The 26,794-nt window shown below is 27.8% G+C and overlaps 1 protein-coding gene across 4 annotated transcripts in view; it reads right to left on the bottom strand.

Moving 5' to 3' along the window:
* Positions 1-18,541: 18,541 nt before the first annotated feature.
* Positions 18,542-26,794, bottom strand: part of tutl (turtle) — a 235,531-nt gene continuing 227,278 nt past the window's right edge. For 3 of the 4 annotated variants that reach the window (XM_065500753.1, XM_065500750.1, XM_065500751.1), the window contains 2 exons: positions 25,597-25,855; positions 18,542-20,779 (listed from right to left, as the gene is read on the bottom strand). In XM_065500753.1, the coding sequence (XP_065356825.1) occupies positions 18,664-20,779; positions 25,597-25,855 (2,375 nt within the window). In that variant the 3' untranslated portion in view covers positions 18,542-18,663. Of the gene's footprint in view, positions 20,780-24,830; positions 24,902-25,596; positions 25,856-26,794 lie in introns of all 4 variants that reach the window. The other variant, XM_065500752.1, reaches the window with a different exon arrangement.

Here is a 26,794-nt window from a genome sequence, read left to right as displayed (position 1 = left end):
CGATGTTCAGAAAATTGTTATTTTGAATGTGTAATTTATATTAAAAGATACTTATGTATGTAAATGGAAATACAATTAAATTATTGGTTTCTTTCATAAACTTTGTTCATCACCAAGATTTTGTCAAATCAAAAAAATAATTTTCAGACGTATTTATGTAATTGAACCGATTTTTGCATTCAAATTTATTTATTTTTTTTGTAAATTAACTTTCCTTCCCTAATAATGAAGATATAATTTAGAACAAATTTTATTTTCCACTACTAAATGTTAACATATGAGGAGACGCAGAACAAAAGGTACTTTTTTGCATTTCTTCAAAAATTGGTTTTTTGGTATTTTTATAATACATATTTGGGTTGAAATCTACTAGAAAAATCAAGTCAGCAAATTTTTTTAATTTGTTTAGTAAGTATGTAAATGGGTTACAAAAAAAATTGTGCTTAACAAAACGTACAACACTAGTATAAAATGAAAAAAAATTATTATCAATGTGTAATTTGTTTATATATTAGATCAGGATTAAAAACATTCATTTAAAATATTATCGTTAAAAAAACGCATAAAAAACATACTTTTTAATTTTGTGTCATTTGGGCCCCAAGTGCTATTAAGGATTAATTTCCATATTTGCGCTTTTATTGTAAATACTTGACTTCGTGTTATATCTGTCTTAAGTTTCATCAAAATCGGCCCAAAAATATATAAAATTTAGCTATCTTTCCATTAGAAATTCCAAAAATTTAAAAATTTGACATTTGATCTTCACGATTTAAAGGTTAACGTTTTCCGATTTTAGGAAAACTTTCAGGCTATATTTCAAATTACCTGGACTATAATATTCTGAATAGATTTTACTTAAAATTAACTAACAGTAAAGAAATTGGGCTCATTCGCCAAAAAAATTAGTTTTTCACGAAAATCGCAAAATTTATATCGCTGGTACGGAAAAACTATAGGAGGTATTGACATAGTTTTTCAACATTTTTATTCGCTATTATGTTGTCAATAAATCCCCATGTGATGATCAAAAAATTCAAAAAATGTTATTTGGTCTTACCTGCGAATAGGTTAACGGTTTCCTACTAGGACATAAATTTGATATATTTTAAGTAAAAATTTTTAATAACTTTAACATTTTGTAACCAATTTTTTTATTTTATATCTCATTAGAACGTCAATTATGTACAAATTTCGATTCTTTTAAAATAAATTGAAAAAGTAATTTTTTGATGTCAAAATTTTTACAAAAACTGAAAAAATTTCATATTTCCCCCCTGAAAATGCAACTTAAAACTTTGAGCACGAATTGCACTTCTAAGAACAAGCTAAAAACAAATTTGGTCATTTGGTATTTTAGGTCATTACGAAACTATTCCGCGGGTACCATTTCAACATTTCAAACATTTAAGACAAGTAGTTTTTGCAGTTATATCAAGGACGATTGGTACCGGTTGAAAACTATCGTTTATGCCACCAAATGTCCTTCCAAAAACGGACTATAGCGGTACAGTATAGGTAATAGATGCAAAAAAAATTTATTGAATAAATGTGAAAAATTGAACATAACTTGTGATGCAGTTCTTGTTTGTTAATGGACAAAGCTAACGACTTATTATAGGAAAGTAAATGGAACGTATGCAATCCAAGAAGATGAATTCGATGGCTGTATTAAGTTAGGGCTGGCGAATGAATGCAATCCGTCGAGATAAATGCTTTGGCTCTCGGTCGGCTAACGAGTAATTATGGGTAAAGAATGCAATCCGAGGAGATAAATTCTTCAGTTCTCCTCGGCTGACTACAACTTTTTGGGTATGACTATATAATGAGTACAATTCGATAATATAAATGCTTCGGATGTTAACTACGGTGGTATTAGGGAGTAAGAATTATGTCCTCTCCTAATTATGCTTTGTTACCTGGGAGCAAAGTATACGTAGATCGGTACTTCGATTCTTGTTTCCTTTGTTCAAGATTTTATTAGATTTCTTATATAAAAATTCAAACCATTGTGCCTGGATAAAAGTGAAATTGAATCTCTTTGTATTTTTTTCAGTTAAAATAACATAAATATCAGTAATTCTATTGTTTTGTCAGTTGAAATAAACGATTCTTACATACATTACATTAGATATAAAACCAACATTAAAGAAGAATTAAAAAACTCCTTTAATTCAAATGAAAATAATTTTCATGTTGAATTTAACTACATAATATTTTGAGTGTACTTAAACCAGCAACATATTTATAATGTATTTTTTTTTTTTTATTTTAAAGTGGAATATTTCTGCGGTTAAGTCTAGCGACGATATGGTATAAATTAATTCAATATTTTCCTGTAGTTTTTATTACATTATTCTGTAGTACTAAATTTAGATATAAATGCGCAGGCGTATTGTTGTCTATGGTCTATATTTTGTAAGCTTTAATAAATTTGTTTCACATTGGACATATTTAATTGAATTGAAGTTAAATATTAAATTGTGGATAATTTAGTTAGTTGAAAGTAAACAAGTGTTCCAAAAGAAAAACAAGTAAGAAAGTATTGTTGGTCAAGGAAAATGTTATTTTTGTCATGTTTTTTTTTATGTAACAAATAAAGATTATTTTATTTTGAAAAAAAACAATATATAGCACTGGTTCCTTTAAAGAGAGTAAACTCAAAATGTAAAAACTTTCAGCAGAAGCAAAAAACTTGTTTTTTTAATACATTACAATGAAAGTTGAAAACGAATAAAGAAGTGGCCACTTAAAATCGCACTATAGTAATCATAACAACGTCCCTTGTTATCAAAATGGAAAAAGATTTTCATACGTTTTTAACAACAAATCTACCATTATTCTACAATGAATTGCAAGTCATTATGTTTAGTTTTCAAAAGTGTAGACACAATGGAAACCCGAACTTGTCGGGTTAAAAGATAGTCAAAGTCTGATTTTCGGCAGATATCAGGTAAAAATTTTTACGTCTCGGCAGCTCGAGGTTGTGTGGCCTTCAAATATGAATACGTAAAATTGAACAGAAATATTAATATTGATGTTATAACAAAACACATCAATTAAACAAATTGACCAAATCTTCGTCCAATCGTGATATATTGGACAATTGTTAAACGTAAATTGAAAAAGAGTGCAGGTACAGTAAATAACCAGATTTTGATGAGAACAAAGTGGAATAAATATGCTGGAATAACGGTAGAAGTGGGAAGAAAAGTTGTGCAGCTATTAATGGGAGACATAAGAAGAAAGCCAGAAAATGTATTCGCAATAAAGACACATAAACCTACAGTTATATTTTTTTTTAAAAATTTTTAGTTGACTCTCTTTAGAGGAACCAGTGATATATTGGTCTTTATATTTTTCCTGTGCATATTTTTCACTTGGCTGACTCCAATTTATATGTTTTGGTTCATTTCACACTTATGTGCTCTTAGTAGTGCAGAGAGAAGTCAATTGGTTACTTTGTATATCCGTGGTAGTCTAGCGAGAAGGCAATTGTCACCTAAGTGACTCTAAGTAATCTAGAGTGTAGTTACTTTTAAAGTTTATTTGGTTATGGCTTGTTTGTGAGTAATTCGTACAAACTGGTTGTATGCAAATTCTGTTAATATAAATCTCATACAGTTTATTTAACCTTTTCTTAAGTCTATTTTCACTTTAGTGTCTCTGTGTAACCTATAGTGTAGTCACTTCAAACATTTATTTTCTACTGTAATTTAGAAAGTAGTTATTTTACATTTCGAACTTACCTTTTTAGTTATTTATTCAGGTCTTATGGTAAATTGCGTAACTTACTTGAGAGTGTCTTTAGACTACATTTTTTAGCAAACGTTATCTTACCTGAAATCAAAAACTCAATTAAAAAATCCTTTCCATATATTTTTTATAATTTTTTTATTTGTTTTTTATTTTTGTCATTTCTTATAATTTTTTTTTATATGTTTTTAAAAATTTTCACACAACTCAAATACATAAGAGTTTGTTTTTTTTTTCATTTTTAATTCATAATTTCTTTTTCTTAAACTTGTTGTCTTATTTTTTCTTTTTGATTTATAATTAAATTATAATTTACTTGTTTTGTTTTTTTTTTGTAAAGAAAATGTACAGTAGTTGTTGTTGTTGTGTTGTCGTTAACTTAAAAATAAGATAAATGAAAAATTATTATTATGATACAGATAAAGATATTAGTTTGTACTTAAATATTTTATTTTAGTTAGAAATAAAAACAAATTAAATTAATTTTAAATTATATGTTAATTTAAACAATTGAAAAACCAAATATAAATCAATATTTTCTTGTTGATGTTGTAATAATAATTAGACTTTTTTGTTGTTTTTTATTTTATATAAAAGTATTTTTTTTTATATTAATTTATTAATTGTTATCATTATTATTAACTATTTAAATAGTTTTAGTTTTTTGTTTGCTAATTTTTAATAGAAAAAAATTAAGAAATTTTTAACACAAATTTTAGAAAGTTTTTTTTGGTTGGTTTTTATGGAATTTAGAAAATACTTTTTTTTGTTTGGTTTATAATTTTTTTTCTTCACATATTTTTTTTTAGATTAATTTAACAAAAACATAATTTGAAATTTTGTTTTAAAGTTTTTTTTTTGTTGATTTTTTGTTTTTATTTTAATTTAATAAATATGTTAATAACAGTTAAAACCCTTTTTGTATTTTGTTTTTTTAATATTTTTTTTGTTTTGTTTTTCTGTGTGGTTAATAAAAGGGCTTCTAAAGCGTCAGAATTGTTTTGTTTTATGTTTTGTTCTTAAATAATTTTTCAATAATCGTTTTTCTTGGTTTTTTCAGTTTTATTATTTTGTTGTTTTAGAATCTTTAAGTTATGTTTTCTTTATGATTATTTTTTTATTTAAAGTCTGTTTTAGTTTTCTATTTTGTTTGTGTTTGTTTTCTCTTACTGTTCATGTTTTAGTTAAAATTTCTTATAATTTTATTTATTTTTCGTTTTAATCATCTTAATTATTATAACTTATTTATAATATTTGCTAATTTATTAAGTAAACGTGTATGTTCTTTGTTTGTTAATTTATTCTTTTGCTCATATTTAGTCATTTTTGTTTTATTTTTTTTAATATAAAAAATGTAAACCAAAAAATTCACAACGTACTTATAATATAAAATTGTTTTTTCTTTTATTAATATTTATTACACTACTGCATAGTTTTGGGGTGAAAATGGGTACTAAATATTAATTTCAAAGTGGAAATTGTGTTTCTGTTAGTAACTAATGTAAAACTTTCTCAAAGTCTTAAATTTTAAAGAAATGCTAGTTTGGGAAATTGTGATACAAATTCACATTTTAAGAAAATATTTAATTTGATTATCTTCAATAAGAAAATATTTTGTGTGCTACAATGTTTAAATTATATTTATTTATAATAATTTCTAAGAATTTAATTTTTTAAATAATCTTATGTCACGTAGTATGTCCATTTTGCAATTTTACCCTGCCAAGTATGCAATGCTTTCTGGTGTTAGTTTTAATTTGAAAATAATCATACGCCATGGGTGTGTGCTTTAATTTAAATTAATTGTATTAGTAATCATACGCCTAGTAGTCTTACTATAATACACATGTACACAGTAAAGTATGCTATAGTTTTTAGTTCTATTTGAATTTGATGTTAATTATAGGGTCTGTTAGTATACTTACTGGCAATAATCATACGTTATGTAGTCTAAAATATATTTTTGCTCTAGAAAGTAGGCTACTTTTTCTATAGCGTTTTTTTTTATTTGCTTTTGCAATAATCATACGAAATGAGGTCTTTTCACGATTTGCTCTTTTAAGTATACTATAGTAATATTTTTAATTTAATAGTACTCATACGTTATTGGCGATTTTTTGAGATTATTAAATTTTTGGAATAATTCCGGAATTTGAGTCAATTTTTGATTATTTTAATTGTTATACAATAAACAAGTAGAACAAATACGTATGATATTGAGGCATTATTAACCATCTATGACATGAGAGTTATTGTATTGGTTTGAAGGTTTCTTATATGTATTTTTAAATTTTAGGCGTTTTTTATGAAATAAGCAACTATTTCCTTTAAAGTGCGGTACACAAAAACATATTTTGCTATATTTGTCTCATTATCTTGCCCAGAAGATACAAATAAATAGGCTTATTATACAAACAGAAGGCAAATTTTAACAAAATTCTCATTAAATAATGGACTAATTTATTGTGCCAATGATAATTTGTATTCTATCTACCTCATTGAATCTTTTTGTAGCGAAATATTAAAGATATGTATATGTGGCGACTAATGCGCGAGTGTGGCTCAATTTCCTAATAAGTTACATGACGATTTTGGTTGGCATTCTGGAAATGGAACAACAGACAATTATGATAAACCAAAAGTCAGATGTGATGTTTTCTGACAAAAAATCGTACAGAATTTATCGGCACTAAGTTATTGATTTCAAAAATGTCAATAATTGGTAAATAATTGTTTGTTACCAGCAATAATCTGTTTGTTACCAGAAGGTACTGTGTTTGTATTAGAACTGAGGTATTTACACTTATAATACTTTATATTGAAATGATAGATTTTAAAATACTACAAAACTTTAGCCACAATATTGAAAGTGTGAAATTACTCTAAATTTTCATTCAGTATTTTAAGTTGTTTTTAAGATAATTCTATTGAGTTTTGATGAATAAAGCCACAACGTTGCCCAATTTTCTTCTCCTCACTTTCATACTGGAATTAGGGGAGCCCAAAAAAGCGACTGGCACTACTGATATCATTTTAGATGTCCGTTCTTTATCTTCCGCCATTGTCAATTATACTTCTGGGGAAAAGAAGCTATCAATATCTTCAAGAATGATATCGTTCATCTGAAGGGCTTCACTGTAGTCATTGTTCACACATATGGACTTGGTCGTTCCGTTGTTTATTTGAAATCCTGCTCACGTTATTGATGCTTTTAAGTATAAGTCTCCTATTGGCCTGTTAAGAAAGCCACAGTATTTGTCTGTTTCCTTCTTCATTACAAAATGTTAAACAGTAGAGCTGTTCATTTCAGTGCTCTTCAGATGGTACTCTCAGCGATCTTGTTAAATTCTTTGTAAAATTATATAATACTAGATATAATGAAGATCTCCACTAAGTTTTATACCCCTACAACCCTCAAAATCTTTATTTGATCACCACAGGATTTCAAAATCCAGCTGGATCTGGATGGAGTTCTAGCTAAAAGTCGGTGTTAGTTGAGGATTTGTCCGCTTGTATTGAAGTGAGCTATTACCTTATTCAACTTGGTCTGATGTGTAATTCTCGTCCAGTTACTCTCCATAAAACACCGTACTAATGTAGAAATAACTCTATAAAAAATCGTTTCAAAAAACAAAAAACAGCCTAAAAGTATGCAATAATAATTCTTAGTGAAACCAATTTTTTTGCACTGTGAAATTGTCATTAAGAAATAGATTTCTTAATTTCAAGAGCCACTTAACTAGCAATTTGGAAGATGTGAAGAAGTTTATTCTAAATTTGTTAAAAAAATATTCGATAAACTTCTAAAATTATGTCTATGTTAAGAACTTAATGTACTTAACAAATTGAAACAGTTATTGTATTAAATAAAATTTTACTTTGAAAATATTCTTTAGTATCCATTTTTATCCCACCACTATTTAGTTTATTAAGTTTTTTAATATTATTTAAATTTTTTTCTAATTAAGTTTAGTATTTATTTTATTATATATTGTTTATTTTATTTCAAATATATAATCGTATATATATTTTTTGAAATTATAGCTAGATTACAAAACAATAAAATGCTATGATGAATTTGTTAATTGTTTTCAATTTTTCTGTATAACGAATTTAACATTTACTATTAAATTTTTCTTCGTTCTCAATGGCGCAGCTGTTTATATAAGAAAATTTTAGAATAGTTTTCTTTTTAACATTTTCTTGGTTTATATTCAATTGAGTGTTTTAAAGGTAACATTATCAAACTACAGTAGTTAAGTGCATTTATAGGGGGATTGTTTTGAAACAAAAAAATTATATAAAAAAAATAAATTGTAGAAAAATTTAAAAAAAATATTAAAGCTCTTTTTCAAAATTTTATTTATGTTTTTACAAAATTTCAAGAAAGCTCTTTTAGTTATAGTAAAACAACAAAATAACTTAAAATTTTGTAAAGGGCTCACAAAATTTTTGTTAAAAGATTTTATTTATGTTGTTTTGGTAAAAATAAACAAAATTTATAACAAAAATAAAATAAAAATTGAGATTCTTAGTTTTATTTAATTGCATAAATAAAAATTATAAAATAAAATTTATAAAAAAAATTGTAATAGTTTTTTTTTTGTTAATATTATTATTCATATTCTTATGTTAGTTTAGTTTTATTATTATTATTTATTTAAATTTGTATTATTATTGTTATTTATTATATCATTTAAACCTTATCTCCTTGTTTCTATTTAATTAATTTTTTTCTTCGCTGTGGCAGTGTTTTGGCGTCAAGTTGTGTCAAACCTTTAACCGTTCAATGTACAATTTTTTTTTAATGTTGTATGTAACTCTTAGAAGTGCTTAATTTTTAGGTAAATTTTAAAAATTAAATCCTATTTTTTTAATGTTTGTTCTTTGCAAGCAATTTATTTATTTATTTTTTTAAATATTTGTTGAATTGTTTACTTCATTCCCCTCAACCCACCTTTGTTATTTTATCCGATTTTTTTTTGTATTAGTTTTTTTGAGTTGTAATTTTTTTTATAAATTCTACTATTGTTAACAAAAAAATAAAGAACAAAGAAAAAAAAATAAATATTTAAATTATAAAGTTTTAAATAAATTATAAATTAGTAATATAAAACAATACCAGATTTATATACATGCGCTATTTGTATTTTAGGAATTATAGAAGTTTTTGTGTTGTGTTTTATTTTATTCTTTCTCTAAGGAAAATTGAAAAATCAGTAATTAGTTTTAGATTAAGTAAGATATGAAATTTTCTGATTAGTAGGTGTTTGATTCAAATATATGGCTGGTTTTAGTTTTATATGAGTTCTAGAACTTTTATTTAAAAGTTCTTTTTAGCTACCATGTGGGACCTATAAGGTGGCCTACATCAGAGCTACACTCCCATATTGCCCATTTCTTCTATGACCGAAACTCAGAAAAAAATTTCAAGTGAGAAAGCATATGCAAATAATTTTACAAATGCGATAGTTTCTCTATCTGCCTAGACAAAATGTGGCATTAATTACAATTACTGTCGATTAAAAGTCTCAAACCAATGCCAGATGGTAGAGAAAGTCTATTTATTGCTGGAAGATATTAAAATCTGAATAAATATATTTATATTAAAGTATATATTTGTTTTCAATAATATCTAAAATTTCAGATGGAGGTGGTATATTGAAATTCCAAAAAGTAATTTTGGATTCTGTTTTGAACCACTTTATTTATGACAAATTCCCTATAATTCATGACAATATCAATGTTTCGTCAATATCAAGGAACGTAAGAAAAATTATTTATTAAACAATATATTTCACTAATGTCCAGTCACTTGACTGACTCAAATTTTTATTCACATGAAACGTTTGTGGTCGCTGAATGGCAAATATAAGTCAGTAGCTAACGTCTTAATGCCGAATATCTAGTATAGTCTATTGTCGAGTCATTTCGTACATTATGATGAAAGTAGGGATTAGTAGCTCGCTTCTAGTACAGATTGCTGACCCTAAATGCTAAGTATAATCATAATTTGGGTTTAGTCGGCAGAATTACAAATACTTTAAAAAATGCGATATTCTCGCTATCTGCCTAGCACTGACTTATTGTTGCAGCAATTTTAATAAATGTCTAATAAAAGGCTCGAAACAATAGTTGATAGAAGACATGTCTAGTTCATTATGGAAGATATTATAATCAAACCAAACAATTTTATATATTTTTTAAAATGTCAATATCTAAAATTACCTGAAATTCCTAAAAGTAGTTTTTAGTTGTTATTTTGATGAAAAATTCACTGTAATTTAGGATGTCCTGATAACAACATATTTATTTCTGAATGATATTTATATCTGAATAAAGGAGTTTATATTAAATTTTAAATAATATCTAAAACAACTTTAATCTGATAAAATTTAAGAATATTGAGATTCCTAAATATAAATTCAAAAAGGAAACTTTTAAAGTACTCTGAACTTCTACTTTATTCATGCTTTTGCACATAACGAGAGAATTATGTAAAACAATTGAGAAATTCCTTTATTTTCTATAACTCCCACTATACAAAGTTTCGATAACGCACTTTTTATCGAACTTATTTAGAGTTTAATTATCGAATCACAATTTTTAGTATATCGTATTTTAATGTTTTATAAATATAGAGAATAAAGTCGATAACCAGTCTTAGTTTAAAACGTTAAGTATATGAAAAGGCTCATATAGTAATTGAAATCGAATCATGTTAAAAATTAGAATCAGAATAATAACTACCTGTCGTGACAACTTCGAATTATTTTGCATACTATTTCGAAGCCAAAATACTCAGAGTTAGTAACTCTTGTAACCAGATAGCAACCTCGTTTAGGACATACTTTTGACTAAGAAAAATATATGAAGGTACAATTGTTCTTTTGAAGACTTGTAAGGGTGTCAAGAAAACTAAGGCTAATCGTAACTAAATGTTTGGAAATGTAACAGAACATTAGATAACTACAATCAGAGAATACATAATTACCATAACCATTTCAACAAGTTTTATTTAACTATATTATTGTCACTGTAATTATGTATATGATTGCGATATCAATAATATGTTAAAGTTACCACTTCCATGATTGTGTCAATCATATATATGAGTGAAGTATTTAGGTATACATAAACATATATTTACTGCAACAATGATGTGATTGCTAGAATGATGTGAATGATAAATTAAACATATTATGGTTACAACAATCATAAATGTAATTACAGTGACCATAATTAAGTTAAAAACTAGTAAAAATTTTGAAATGGTTACGGTATTACTTATTATACATTTATTTCTGTTAGAAATTGCTCAATTTTCAAATGGACTTTCAAAAGTTCAGTGTTTATAAAGACAGAAAATTTCATTATGCAAATTGTTTAAAAGAAAAAAATTCACTGTTTCCTCGAAAGGTTTTTTAAATTTTAACTAATTTTGCATTAGGGCTTCTAGAAGTCCAATATTTATAAAGGTTAAACATTTGATTATGGAAATTTTTTGTAAGAAAAGAGATCAAAAATGCACAGCTTCCTCGAAAGACATCTAATATTACAACTAATTTCAAATAGGACCCTATTTGTTAATATTGTTGAGAATAGGAAAGGCGACAAACTGTGGGTCAGCAAATCAAGATTTCACTGTAAATAAGTGTTTAGAAACTATATTAATTGCACTGAAATTAGTTGTTGTGTCAGTTATTCTGAAAAGAGTTTACAAAATATTCATGTGCCAATAAAGATTCTTTCTGAAATAATCAATGGGAATCACAAGCTCGGCTCTTTACTTGCTTAACGGTTTTGATAATTCAGTTGGGATCTTATTATATATGGCATTGAACTTTATTGCTGAAAGTTCAGTTGAAGGAAACCAAACATCTTAATGACCTGGTGTCGCTATACGTTCCATGTTCAATTCCTTTGCTTAAGGGTTCGCTCAAAATCCGTTCGAATAAATTCAGAAATATTATAATTCATTACAAAAGTTTGCATATAAAACTACAGCCATATTCAGAACAGAAAAATATTGAAAACTTCTCAAAATATTTAGAGGATGCACTTCTAAGATTACAATGATTGTTTAAAGAATTTTCGTTGGTTTTGAGAAGTTTTATTTAAAAAAATCCAAAATTTATTTAACTTAATCTTTTCTTCATTGCCGATTTTTCAATTTCCTTGATTTTTATTATTTTCATATTATTGTTTTTCATTTAGTTTTTGGTTTTAATTGAAATAATGTGCTTTCGAAATAATTTTCTTTTATTATTATTGTTTTCAACGTATTTGCTTGTTATTAATTCGTTTTCAATATACTTAATAATTAATGAAACATTTTTTTTCCATTTTTACTTGGGTTGTGGTGTTGTTTTTTGGTTTTATTTTAAAAAAAATTAGAATCATTAGTCTCTTACCATTTTTTTTTATAATTTAATTTTGTTTTTGTTTTATTTTTATTGGGAAAAATACTTAAAAATTATTAGGTTTCATTTTTTACTTTTTTTTTACGTGTTAATATTATTTAACAATCTTAAATATAATAAAAATTGTTATGTATAATTTCTGTTTTGTTTTTGTTTTATAATTATTTAATTACTTTTTATATATCTCACATGTTTCAGTTTTCTTGTTCGATTATATTGGGGTTGAATGTGGCCTCAAAATCAAATGTGGTTTGCAGAAGAAATAGTTTGAAAGTTTTTACATTTATACATACAAATTTAACTGTATTTTGTTTTGTTTTATAATTTTAGAATGAGACCAAACATTTATTTCTTACACAAATTTTAGTTAAGTATGCAGATTACTTGGAAAATTCATCACGCCCAAAAGTATGCCATATGTTTTGGTTGTAATGTTGTTACAAAGTTTTAGCAAATTATGTAGATGTTATTTTTAACGAAATTTTCATTTATTTAAATTGGAAATTTTGAAATAAAGTAAAGAAGAAGAAGTTAAGAAGAAATATTGGTAAATTAAAATTTACAGTTTAAATTGTTTATATAAAATTAATATGCAAATATTAGTTGTTGAGTTCAATTAATTTCACAAAAATCTTTCGATTGGATGTTCACAAATATTCTTCAACATTTCTGTTGATATCTCTGAAAGTTGTGATGTTAACTTTTTAGGGTACTTAGTAAACATTTGTGGCTATAAAGAAAATGTCCGTATCTGAACACATATTTATGCTTCCATGTCATTAGTTATATATGAATCCATATTAAAAACTACATATATGTGAGTTAAGAGTATGTCAACTTTGAAGTAGGGGTCACACATATTTTTGGACCAGGATGATTTAAGTTTCACTTCTAAAGAATTATTACTAGTTTTTGGGAAACAAAATTTAACATTTTTTAATTTCTCCACTTTTTAAAGTTTGACAAGTATTCAATATTTTGTTGGTGTCATAAAAAAAGTGTAAAATTCCTGCTTTAGATTTATCCAGATACATATTTTATACTTGAGGTGATATGATAAAACTTCGTCGTCCCCAAAATGTGACTCACTGCTTAACGATATGTGCAGTTGGTCACAATTATTTTACCTTGGATCTTTTTATTTCGGGTCCTTTGCATTTTTTAATTTTTTAAAATTTAGAAAAATTTTTGTTTTTCTGCACGATTTAAATTTTTGCAAAAATCAAGAAAATTTGGAATTTTCGAAAAAGTCGAATTTTATGAACCTGATGTCAGATTTTGTGGTTTTAAGATGCACTTGAAAGATAATTAAGAACAAATGTGTTAAATATAAAAATATATATAACATGTATTTAGTCAATTTAACACATTTGAAAAATTTTAAATTTTACATTAAAAACATTTACAAATTGCATATGCATCATGAATGAATTTTTTGAAAACAAATATCTTTTAAATTATATAGTCTGTCAATAAAATCTGACATTAGCTTCAGAAGATAAGATATTGTAAATTGCAAATAAAAATGCAATTTTTTCGAAATTAAAAAAAAATTAAAATGGAAATGTTCAAATGACTCTAAAAAGTATTTGTATACTGAATATGATCAAAATCGGAAGACTCAAAGTAAATTTGTTTGTGATGGCATATGGAATCCATGATATTTATTACTCATAAGTAGTAGAAATATTGCCTTGAAGACTTTTATATCCTCGTTTCAGCTTAGCTCTATCAGCCACGGTTTCATGGGTATAAGTTAAATTTTCTGACCGAAACAAACGAAATAGCAAAGTAACACTGAATTCGATGAACAATAAACACTACGTGCTTTTTTATTAAATGCCTGAAATGCTTCTAGGAAAACTGCGGTTAAGAGTATTTTCAAATTTATATATTAATCTAACTAGAGTACCTTGACGCAGAGTTTTCCAAAAAAACATAAACTATGACTTCAAAAAATTTAATTGTTTAGCAACATGCCAATAGATGCCAATAAACTATGTTTTAAAGACTATAGAAAAGGTGGTTAGAAAAGTGACCACCTAACTGAAAAGAGTTAGGAAGCAGTAAAAAATGGCACATCATCGTTTTAGCTGCTCACTTGTTCGCGATTGCTTGCCTAGACGATCTGCCTTAGTGCTTCCATGTAGCAGTAGGCAGTTCTTCGCCTTACTTTACCACATTTATTCACCATTTTCTAACAATTTTTTTTCGATATTTATCATTGCATGACTTTTTTGGTTGGTGGAATTATTTTCCATATATGTAAAGCTTGTTTCATATACGTAGAGTACCTACGGCTAACAAACGAACAATTTACTACGAATGGATTAACTTATGTTAAATTGTATTATGTCAGAAATTGCGGGTTATTTCAGCAAAATACATTCAATTAATAAATAGTGTGGGATAACCTACTATCTTCGTCGTTTCCTGTACTTGGTTGAGAAAGTCCAAAATAAACATTGAAGCATGATACAGCAATATAAGGTTCACTCATTAGAAAATAAATTCTCAATTATACAATTCTTGTAACGCCTAAGAAAATAAAATATGAAAAAAATCAAAATCAAAGTTTGACGTTATATGGGTAAATATGGAAAACTCTCCGTAGTGATTCTATCTTCAACAATTATTTTATCATGCATTGAAGCATCTCATTTAACTTGTGGTCAAATATTTCTCTGGATGAAAAAGCACATGGTTTGATTAGTTCGGTATGGAGGATTATGTCCAATACACCTTAACGTCTAGATCCAAATGAAGGTCAAGGAATTTAAAGAAGTTTAATGTATAGAATCAGAGTAAGCTTCTGATAAATCTTATTATACATTGCTATAATAGTAAAAGTGTCCTTTTCAAAAATATTAAATGGTGTCGGAGGATATGCTAAATAACTAACATTATCTTTATTCACATTTTTATATCCTTCATCATGAGAGGTATGGATTTATATAGGTAGCAGTTTGTCATTCCTTTTTTAGTTTACACATTTTCTCATTTTCGACCCCATATATTATATATGTAGATATATTCTGTATTGCTATAGGCAGCAGAGTCGATGTAGCAATGTCCATCTCTTTGTGAAATCAACTTTCCCTAACCCCCTAAAAAATTACTATAACGATTGTTACGTCAATATATCGGTTATAGTTATAGTTAGGTAGTTTGTGTTTAAATTAGGTTCACAAATAAGTAAAAACAAAAGACATTTCAAAGGCCTTTCCATAGAAATATGGACCGACAATGGTCCAATATCGGAAAAATATATTTTCAACCAAAAAACTTGTTTTCGCCAAAACTTATTTTTAATATTTATCTTAGAATTTGGTTTAGGCTATATAAGAATCGGTTGAATATATAATGTTCACTGGTTTTAGTAGTCATTGCTTTTGACGACCAGCTGGTTATACTCAATGAGGTAAAATTATTATGGCCATAATTGGTTAATATTAAAAAAGCAATTTCTGCTCTAATAAAATGGTTTAAAGACGTTATGCTATAATTTTAACCAATGAATGATTTTCATCTATTAAAATTAACAATATTTTTTTTAAAGTTTTTAATATTTTTGGAAAACTAATGGAAGATTTTCTTGTTTATTTGATAAGAAAAATTTACTATTTAAAATTGATAAAAATATCAAATTAAAATAAATTTAACAAAAGTTTTCAAAAATTTTATAAATATAACTTTTAAAAATTTTTTATGAAAGCGAAATCTCTGGAACAAATGATGACAAACATAGTTTGGAAGATTTTGCTTATGTTCTTACAGTTGGAAAACTTTTCGATATACAACTCATCATTATGTTCATATTCACACAATTTTCACATTTTTATATGGAAGTTTGCGAGTGTAAATTGTCGCGCAAACAATTTTTAACAGTTCATTTGCCAGAGTGTAAAACTGCATAGATTTCAAAGTTTGCGAGGCATCTAATCATTTACACGAAGAGCCATACTGTGACCTTTGCTGAATTAAAGCTATTCAAGTTGAGTAACTATTTGTTCAAAGGAAAGAGAAATATTGAAATTCAAATATTTGAAAAAAGTACTATAACTTAAAAGCTGAACTGAATCTACTGTCTTTTCATAAGCTCAATAGTTGTTAATTTAAAAAATATCCTAAAAAGTGTTGCAACAGTTACTAACCATACCTTTTAAAATTTGTGTAAAAAATATTTATGTCCCTTCAAATTCCTAAAAAATTTTAAATATTTCTTCCAAAAAAACCATTTGTTTTTAAACCTGCAATTAGCCCCAATATAATCAAAATTATTTTAAAATAATAAAAAAAAAATATTTTTAAACTTTTTTTTTTTCATTAATCTAAAAATATTAAATATTTTTGTTTTCGTAAAATTAATAATTAATTGTTGTTTTCTGGTTTTTATTGAAAATGCTAAAGGATTATGTTTAAGTTTTTATTTATTATTATAATAATTTTTATATATATTTTATTTAACTTTTATTTATATATATATAATTTAAATTTTATTTTATTTCCTCCATATGTTTAATAATTGCTATTGTTTGCAGTTTTTTTTTTAAATTTATCATAAATTATATTTACAAGTTTTGGGGTTTTTTTTAATTTTTAATTATTTTGTTTAACCTAAAACTAAACTTACAAGGTTTTTAGTTTTAATAATTTTATTGGTTTAACTAAATTTTTGTTTTGTTATTAATTTTAAATATATATAAATTAAATTTTTGTTGTTGTGTTAACTAAAAAACTGTACGTCTGTAATGTTGAATTTAAGTTGGGTTTTTTTTTTTTGTTTTGTTTTGTTTTAGTAAATATTTTACAATGTTTTATTATTTTTAAAGGTTGGTTTTTTGGTTAGTTTTTCTATTTTCATTTTCTCTTTTTACTAAATTGTGTTAAATCTACTAATTGTGTTTTTGTTGGTTTGTTAATTTTTAATATTATTTTGTTTTTCTCCTAAATATTTACGCGTTTTTTGTTTTTTAATTTGAAATCGCTAAGTTTTCGTTAATGTTTTTAATATATTTTGTGGGTTTCTTTACTAAAGAAATAATTCGTGGAAGAGTTTTTTTTAATCATTTAATTTCCATGTTTTTTTTTTACATTACAACTAACATTATTTTCTTGAGTGTATTGCATGCTTGTTTTTTTGTTTAAGTTGATGTTTTTATTTTTATTTTAATAATTGAAAAATCAGTGCTCTTTAAAGTTGTTTTTTTTTTTGTTTTATTTGGTTTTTTGTTTGTTTATTTATTGAGGTTTTTATTTGAATGATGTTAAATTTTGATTGTTTTAGATTGATGAATATGTGAATGAGAGAATGTGAGTAATTGTGAGAATTGTTTTTGTTTGAAATGTCTAAAATCTTAAATTTTGAGAATTTTTCTGTGGAAAACTTTAAAGAAAAGAAATTAGATAAGTCCTTGGTTTACTTTGGTTATTTTGAAACTAGACATACGGGTTTTAGAAAATGTCTAGCGACCATTAAATAATAATTTGTGGTATTTTAAGTAGCCCGAGCTGTCAAACACCTGTGCATAAATGGGAGATCACATTCTAAAGAGAGTAAATATTCTAATACTCAGAACATTGACTGTTCTTATAAATAAAGTATACTATATTTATTGAAACTGCTTCAAACTGTTCCATCATCGAAACCGGTATTTGAAATTTATCTGAGTTCGATGGATATCTGCGGAAATTCGGATCGACAATGGTTTAAATTGGAAAACATATTCTTTTAACCAAAAAAATTTTTTTCGCCCAACATTTTTTCCAATTGTTTCAATCTTTGTCTTAAAGTATACTTTATGGAAGGGTATATAAGATTCTGCACAGCCGAATATAGCTCTCCTAATACAAATTCTGATACTAAAAAAATATACAGAGGAGAAATGTTAGATGAAGTAGTATTTCAGGACAATTTATTTAAGGAAATGATATTCTTTATAACAAATTGAGCGAAGAATTGAAGCAATGGACTGCAAGTATTTAATATTTAATAATAAACTCTTGAACTCACTTTTGATTGTTAAAACATAATGACAAAATCAATATTTTTTTCCAAGTGATAGATTCTCTTGCTTGCCTGCTATACTTTGGAGCAGTTTCATTACTTGTTAGTGATTAGGCTTCCATTCTTAGCAAAAAAGTTATACAAATCACTTGCTTCAGAAGCAATGTAACTTTATTTAGAAAAATTTTATTTCAATTTTAAAACACACAATTAGTTTGAAATGTATTACAAACAAAATTTATAAAAACACTTAGAAAACAAACCCTTGTTCAAAAATTTCTTAAAAATTTATTTAAAATGTTGATTTGAAAACATCAAATTCTATCTGGAATTCACTTAAAACAAATCTGTTCAGTCATTTTAGCTTCTTCAAACTATATAAACACTTATACATACATACATGTATATTTCTTAAACCTAAAACAATGCCTCTGAGGCTTTTCCAACAATTTGCAAACCTTACTTAACAACTCAGTGTCAGCAAACACTTTCCAGCTCCGAAACGCCAGCTCTTTGCATCGCCTGACGTTTGCGATACTCATAGAATTCTTCTTTCATGGACTGCAAACGAGCCTCGATATTGTCGTAACGACCTGGTACACGAGATTTGCGCATTGCGGCGCCACCAAGAGTGGCCGAACCGGAAATGGTGGGAAATGTACCCGAAGTTTGTGTATGAAACAGTGAAGATGAAGAACTTAAGGGGCCTAAAGTGTGATGCTGACCATGTTGATGATGATGATTGTGACTATGATTGTGATGATAGTGTTGACCATTATGAGAATTGTGCTGATGAAGATGGTTGTGTTGTTGGGCCAGATGATGGTGATGATGGTGCAAATGATGTCCAGTGGTGTCTATATGTAAATTGAGATCTTCACGTAGCAGGCCTCCGGTAGGTGTTGAAGCACTGGGGGTGGGTGTAGATGGATCGAATTCATAATGACCATCTACACTGCCCACATCTACTGATTTGGGTAGATTAACATTATCGGTAGCAGCATTTAGGCGCGTTATCATATCCAGCCAATGCTCCATGGTGTAGGGTGGTGTCAGGGTTCTTTGGGTACTGGAACTAAAGTAGTTGGAGGGTGAGTAGGGTTGATAGCTGCTAGGCAATGTATTGAACTGTGTTTGATGCTGCTGTTGCTGATGGCTCTGCGTTACTGGAGCCTGGCCCTGGGCCTGTTGTGGCTGTTGGCCAGCTGTAGTAGTGGCGGAACCAAAATATGCTGTATTTGCTGTTGCTGCTGGTGGTGGCGGCGGTGGTCTATAGGGTGGCAGTAAACGCCATTCACTGGTACTGCCAGAATGATGAGATCCATGTGGATGATTAGAGGTATTTTTGGAACCAAAACCAGAAGAACTAGATCTTGATTCAGGTGAGGCATCTAGGCCTAATAAATGATTGTTTGTAGTTCTCATAGACAAATTAAGATGAGGCAAGGGCGACATTAAATCTGATTGCGGTCTGCCAAAGAGACGTGAATAGTGCCTGGGATACCAACGGGTACGTGGTCTATAGCTGTGATAGTAAGGAGCCTGACTGTGCTGATAGTAGCTGCGCCAGGAGGGCGGTGAATCCAATTGTAAAGGCAAAAAGTCTTGTCTATAATGTTGTTGCTGCTGCTGTTGCTGTTCATAATTCAAACGCCTGGTCTCCTCTTGTATGGTTCTTAAGGAAGGCAATTCATGAGAATAATAACGATATCTACTTAAATTCCCACTGGCTGTGGGCGTTAAGGTTGGCACAGACCTTTCCGCTGAGCCAGGATATACGGTACTTAAATCACTAAAGTGATTGTAGGAGAAGGTGGTGGTATGATTAGGAGTAGTTAAGGCCCAGGGTGAAGTCAACAGGCCACCTTCTTGTAAGTTCTGATCATTTGGCGTACTGGCGGGTGAGCTTGAAAACAATCTCGATACCTTAGAAGGTGAAAAGACTTGATGCATATGATGTCCCGCTGTAGCTCCACTAATTGTGTTTATATGTAAAGGTCTGCTGGCAGGCTGAGCCTGCTGTTGTCTACCCAAATGATGGTGATGATGCAGATTACGATACAAATTATTACCATAGACATTTTGATATCGCGCGCCACTATTCATAGTATCGCCACCATTATCACCACCCAGACTGCCGCCTATTTTCAGCAAACCTCCCAATCCCTGAAGAAAACCTCTAGCCGAACCAGCTGCCACCGATTGTAGACTCAATTGACTGGGTGACTGGACCAAGGGACGACGCCATGAAGCTCGGGCTGTTATGAAATTACGCCGCGACAGAAAACCTCCATCATCTGAAGATGATTTTTGCGAAGCATTACTATTACGTGTACCGGGCAGGCCATCCACTTCATCGATTCCTTCATCCGCCAGGATTTCACCATTTGTTAAGGCATTTGTTTTACCTGTCACTACGAAACGACCATCTCGGGAACGTTGTATCTCCGTTACCGTCTTTTGGCCATCTCCTTCATCCGCCTGAGGTGAACTATAGATAGAATGACAATTCGTGCAACGATCCGGTGGCCATATCCAGTGTAGTATAGCAATGAGTATTGTTGTTAAACTTGATATTCGGGTTTGTTTATATCTGAGTGGTGAGAATTATGAAAATTTGTTTTTGTAAATAATAAAGCGGTTATAAAATAAAATAGATAAAAAATAGTGCTTGTAATACTTAGTACATATAAAAAAGTGTTACATTTAGATTCATGCATTTATGCTACTATAGTTAGTTGTTAGTATTTATGTTAATTATGCCAACCTTTTGATCTACAACATCATCCAGCAAACGGTTTGATTAAAAATACACAAAAAAGTTACACATATTTACATGTTAGTAATTATTCTAAGGACAATACAAGAGTTGTTATTTGAAATTATTGTGAAATATGATAAATAATAATGTTGCTAAAAAGATATGTATTTAGAAGAATATTACGTTATTGTTCTAAATACTTTTCCTAGACAGTCAGTGTTAAAATATGAGTTTATTACAATATTTTGCTGTAATTTCAGCATTAGAGGAATACTGCTTTCAGGGATAGCATATTACAAAACAAGAACATCGAATTTTATTATTTTGATGCTTACATTTTTTAAAATATGAGCTGAATTTAAAATATTTAATTCAACAAAGATATATTTTACGTTTTCGATTTTATATCGAGGTTTACAAAATTTAAACCTGTAAAAAAATGTATTTATTTTGGTTGTTAATTTCGCAGTTTAATATTATGTTTCCGTTTGGGTGTAGGGTAACGGAGAATAATTTTAGAAAATACAAAATGCGAAGAATAAGAATGTATGTGGTAATATTGTACGTTTTTATTTGAAGAGTAGTTTCCGTAGTGGTTACAAGACGATGACAGTCACATTACTCAACACATAAATTGGAATATGAAAGCGACTCTGACCATATTCTATGAAGATTTTCTAACGAATTGTAGTTGCAAATGGTGGAAGCACTAAATTCTTCATAAAATTTATAAATTTTTCTTATAATAAAAATTTCGTATAATCAAAAGTCATTTGAATGTATCATCTATCATGGCGCATTGAATTGATATATTGCAGAAAAACTTTGTTTACAATCTAATTTATTACATAATGCAAAATCATCCTATGCTATGAAACACACTTTCACCTGATGAATTTGTTATTCGTCATAATTTCTGTATTCGGATTTCACAGAATAGACATGTGACTGTAGAAAATAAATTCATCAACAACGTGTCACTTTGACGAGAATTTTCAACAAATATGTAAGTGCTTTATAGCCAACAAAGCCATGGATGCCATTTTCTCGAAAATCTATTTCATACATAACCTTATCCTGTATATACCCAGGGGAAAAATAAGTTGTAACTATATCCTTTTCAACATTTTTATAAGTTTTTTAAGAATATTATTGTCACTGTAATTATGGATATGATTGCGGTAACCCTAATATGGTAAATGTACCATTCGCATGAATATTTTAACATATATATGATTGTAGTTAATTAATATATGTTTATGGCAACCATGATGAATCATTACATTAATACTTGTTGTCACAAACATACACTTATTTACTATAATCATATTAACATATTTGTTAACATATTTTGTCGCTGTAATTAATAAAAACTTCAAATCCTCAAAACCGTTACGAAACAACAATGGAGATATCATCACCTCGAAAAACAGCCAGATCTATATCTTGGTACACCACACTACTCCAACATGTTGTCAATGGACGTGCACATACCCCAACCATTATGTAATTGCACTCGGCATATCGAAAGGGATGACATACCTACAACCTCCCCCACTATTACCCAAATAGCAAACTCTATTGGCGTCCTTAAACACCACAAGGCTCCAGGACTTGACAACATCAATCTAGGGCTGCTAAAAGCAGACCACCAAACAAGTGCCTTCCTGCTTCAGAATGTGATGCAAAGACTCTGGGATGATAATGAACTTTCCAACGAACTGAAAGAGGGTTTGATCATCAACATTCCTAAGGTAGGTGATCTTACGGAGTGCAAAAACTGGAGGGGATCACACTCCTAAGCATAATAATTAAAATAATCGCATGAGACTTGCTCTTTCCCTCGGCAAAGAGTTTCGTTGCGAACAGGCTAGATTCGGAGTTAAAGATTTCTGTGTAAGCCACATACATAGCCTCCGCATTATAATAGAGTAATCAGTGGAATGGAGATCCCCCTATACCTGTTCTTTATTGACTTTGAAAAATCTTTCGACACACTTGTCCACACTACCATTTGGAAAGCACTCACATGTAAAATCGCAGCTAGGAAAATAACAAGGATTATCCAAGAGCTATACAGAAACACAAATTGCCTGGCCGATCTCGACTATGCCAACGACATATGCCTTCTAACACACAGTGACTCTGATATGTCGCAAAGCTTTCAAATGATAGAGGCAGAAGCTGCAAAAGCAGGACTCAGAATAAATATAAATAAGACGAAAGTAGTGTGAGTAAATGCAACATCTAACCGGCTACTAAACACTTAGCAAGTTTTCGCAAAGAACTTCCTAAAAGAATACTAAAAGCCTACTGGTCCAACAGGATATCGAACATATAACTCTGAATAGTCACACATCAAAGTCAAATACATTCCGAAGTTTTGAGAACGAAATGGCGATGGATTGGCCACGTATTACGAAGATCACCCGGAAATGTAATCCGCAAAGCCATTGACTGGAATCCACAAGGTTGCAGAAGGAGAGGACGGGCTGCCCATGGCAAAGGTAGTTAGACATAGAGCTTTGCGAGCAGGAAAAAGTTTTAAGCAAAAAAATTTAAAAAGGTAAATTTTTTTTAAAAAAAGTTAACGAAATTTTTTTTATTTTCCAAAAAAACTCAAAATTGTATGTTTTGAGTTGCAAAAACATTTATTTTGATAGACATCCAACTCGCATCCCACTAAACGACCAAATAGATCTTCAAGGAAAATATCTAAGCTTTCTTTTGAGCAAAAAATGGATTTCGGAAAAAAAAAATTAATTTTTTTTTTTATTTTTTTTTTCCGAAGTATTGAAGAAATAATTATCTAAACTATTTGGGATACATTTTGCTAAGAACAATAGGTAATAAGTTACATGGATTGCCTGTTTGGTCAAAATATCCAATTTTGAACCCCTCTAACTCATATAGATCTCGACCGATCTTGTTGAAAAATTGTGTCTGAATTACTATGCAATCGAAATATTGGAAGTCATCGATTTTAAAAGTTCACTTAACATGAAATCCCCCATATATACATATATTGAGAAGAAAATTAGTAACAATTTTGAATTGGTTACATTAAACCTGTACAGCTATATTTAATTCAATAAAAAAGTAACAATATAAAGATTATCTGAATAAATTGAATAATTTAATTTTAAGTTACTTTCATTTGTTCAACATAAATCCTATTCTTTATAAAAAAATATTCTATAATATTTTAAATGTAACAATATGTTGATTTTTAAAATAAATTAATAAATTTGCAACTATGTATTTTAGATAATTTTAAGATTTATGATGAATGAGTGAAAAATACTGTTTAAAATTTTAAATATAACAATATGCTGATTTTTTAAAAAAATTAATGAATATAATTTTAAGATTTATGATGAATGCGTGATGTTATATGTGACGTATGAGCAATAGTTATTACACATTCATATAAAATTAAATATTACTCATATGTTTAGAGGGGTCATTTTATACAGACATATATATTTTATGAGATGGATAATGAATACCAAAAACAATGGAAAATTAATATAAAATAATAAAACAACAATTTCAACTACACATTGAACAGCCAATCTATTTACACAATATGAATATTAAATACTCAAATTTTGCCAAAAAAAAACACAATTAAATTAAACTAGTATTTAACAAACAATTATTACTTATAATAATTTGTATGCTGGTAACTAAAATAACCTGTTTTTTTTTGGCAAAATTTGAGTGTAAAACTGTATAAAAAGGGCTAAATTATAGAACCTTTTTTAAGCAGCTTGAAATAAAAATTGTAATTATATATTTTTTTTTTGTTTTTCCAAATAATATTTATAAATAATTTACTAAAATTTTGCATTAATATCATATTGTTAAGAAAATCTCTTACGATTTTGATTATGGCATGATGGACCTGGAACTATGAAAACGGTTTCATAATCACGATAATGATCAGTATTGCTAAGAAATGTAACAAAAATTTGAAAGTTTGAAAGCAAAAACACAAATAGATGAGACGAGAAAATATAAAGAAGAATTATAATGATTAAACTTAATAATAATTTTTAAAGCAAAAATTAAAGGGAAATTATTTATTAAACAAACACAAATTAACAAAGAAAAAAATATGAGAAAAAATTGTAATTGTTACAAAGTTAAATTTAAAACAAAGAACAGAAGCAAACAAACAAAAAAATATTAATGAGATAATTAAAAGAAATATAAGCAAACAAGAGAAGAACAAAAATTATATCGTCATTAAAATAATTAAAATGGAAATAAAAAGCCAAAAAAAAAATAAAAAAAAGAACAAACAAATTAATCAAAATATTAACGAGACACCACGAGTCTTTTGAATAAGTTATAAGACTGCAAGAGTTTTATTATATAATATTTCTGTATATATTAAACGTTACCCTATTCAAATCACTTCGTAGGATAGCAAATTAAAACGAAATATTAATTACTTGTAACAAAAATAAAACTTAAAGCAAATACAATGAGGAAAATAAAACAACAAAAAAAAAAGAAAGTTAATTTAAGAAACAAACATAAATAAAGTACTAAATAATAATACAAAACAAAAAGAATTGTAATGTAACGAGAAAAAAAGTTCCAAAACAAATAAAGAAAAAAAAGTGTGGAGAAAAACTTACTTTTTTAAAGGCACTTGACTAGCGGAAATCGAGCCCGTATTACGATTATGCATTTGTTGTAAATGATGTTGATGCTGTTGTTGTATATGTTGATTTTGTTGCTGCTGCTGATGTTGTTGTAAATGTTGTTGCTGCTGCTGCTGTTGTGTGTGATGATGGAGCGGCAGCTGCTGCTGGTGCGGCAGCTGCTGATGATGATGGTGATTATTTGCTGCTATATTACGGGCATCCGTTATCCTGCAAGCTACCATGTTGAACTCTGTAAACGAATTATTTCTACAATTAATTTTTTTTGTGGAGTATTTAGCCGTCCTTATGTTAGATACATATAAATACATAAACAAATACAACATCATCGTATATATATATATAAATACATATATAGTATGTATGTTTATAATCAGAAATAGTAGCATAAATGTATATGTAAGAGCATATAGATTCTAATTTATATGTAGATAAATGAAATTATTATTTAATTAAGGATTTTTTTTTTGCAGAAAAGGAGTATGTTGGGAATATATGCTTTCAATTATTATTATTTTTTTCTTTCCTTATATTTATAGATTGCTTTTTCTTGGAATTTGCTTTCATGTGAGTTTCTACTCTCCACCACAATTTGTTATCATTATTACAACTTCGTTTGGGAAAGGTCTTAGCAAACAGAAAATAATATAAACAAAAATATTACACAAAAAATTAATTTATACTGAATTAAACCATATACATAAAGCTAAAATTAGATTTTAATAACATATGAGTAAAACACCAAAAAAATGTTAAATATTTTACTAATTTGTTTAGTTTTTTACCAACATTTCTAGTTATTTCTTAATATGTGGGATTTTTCCTAAATTCATTTATTTTTATAATTTTGTTTTATGAGAAGAGAATATAATTCAAATTAGTAATAGTGGGTAGTAGTTAATAATAGGCTTGTAATTAAAAATTAAAAGAAATTAGCTTTGGGGTTAGCACCAGATAAAAAAATTTAATAAAAAAGTGTTAAACAAAATTTATTGAATTTCAAAAGGAACATAAATTTCTAAACAAAAAAATGGTTTTTAAATAAAAACAAATATTTTTTGTATAATAATAGTAATTTTATGAAATTTCTAAAAATAATTCAAGCCACAACCTTCGTTTAGATACACTGCCTATGTATTTATTGGGTGAGTGACTTAAAAATATGCGATAG

This window comes from Calliphora vicina, chromosome 2, assembly GCF_958450345.1.
Source record: "Calliphora vicina chromosome 2, idCalVici1.1, whole genome shotgun sequence".
Lineage (NCBI taxonomy): Eukaryota > Metazoa > Arthropoda > Insecta > Diptera > Calliphoridae > Calliphora > Calliphora vicina.
The sequence above is the reverse complement of the archived record's forward strand: the minus strand, read 5'-3'. Positions and strand labels throughout refer to the sequence as shown.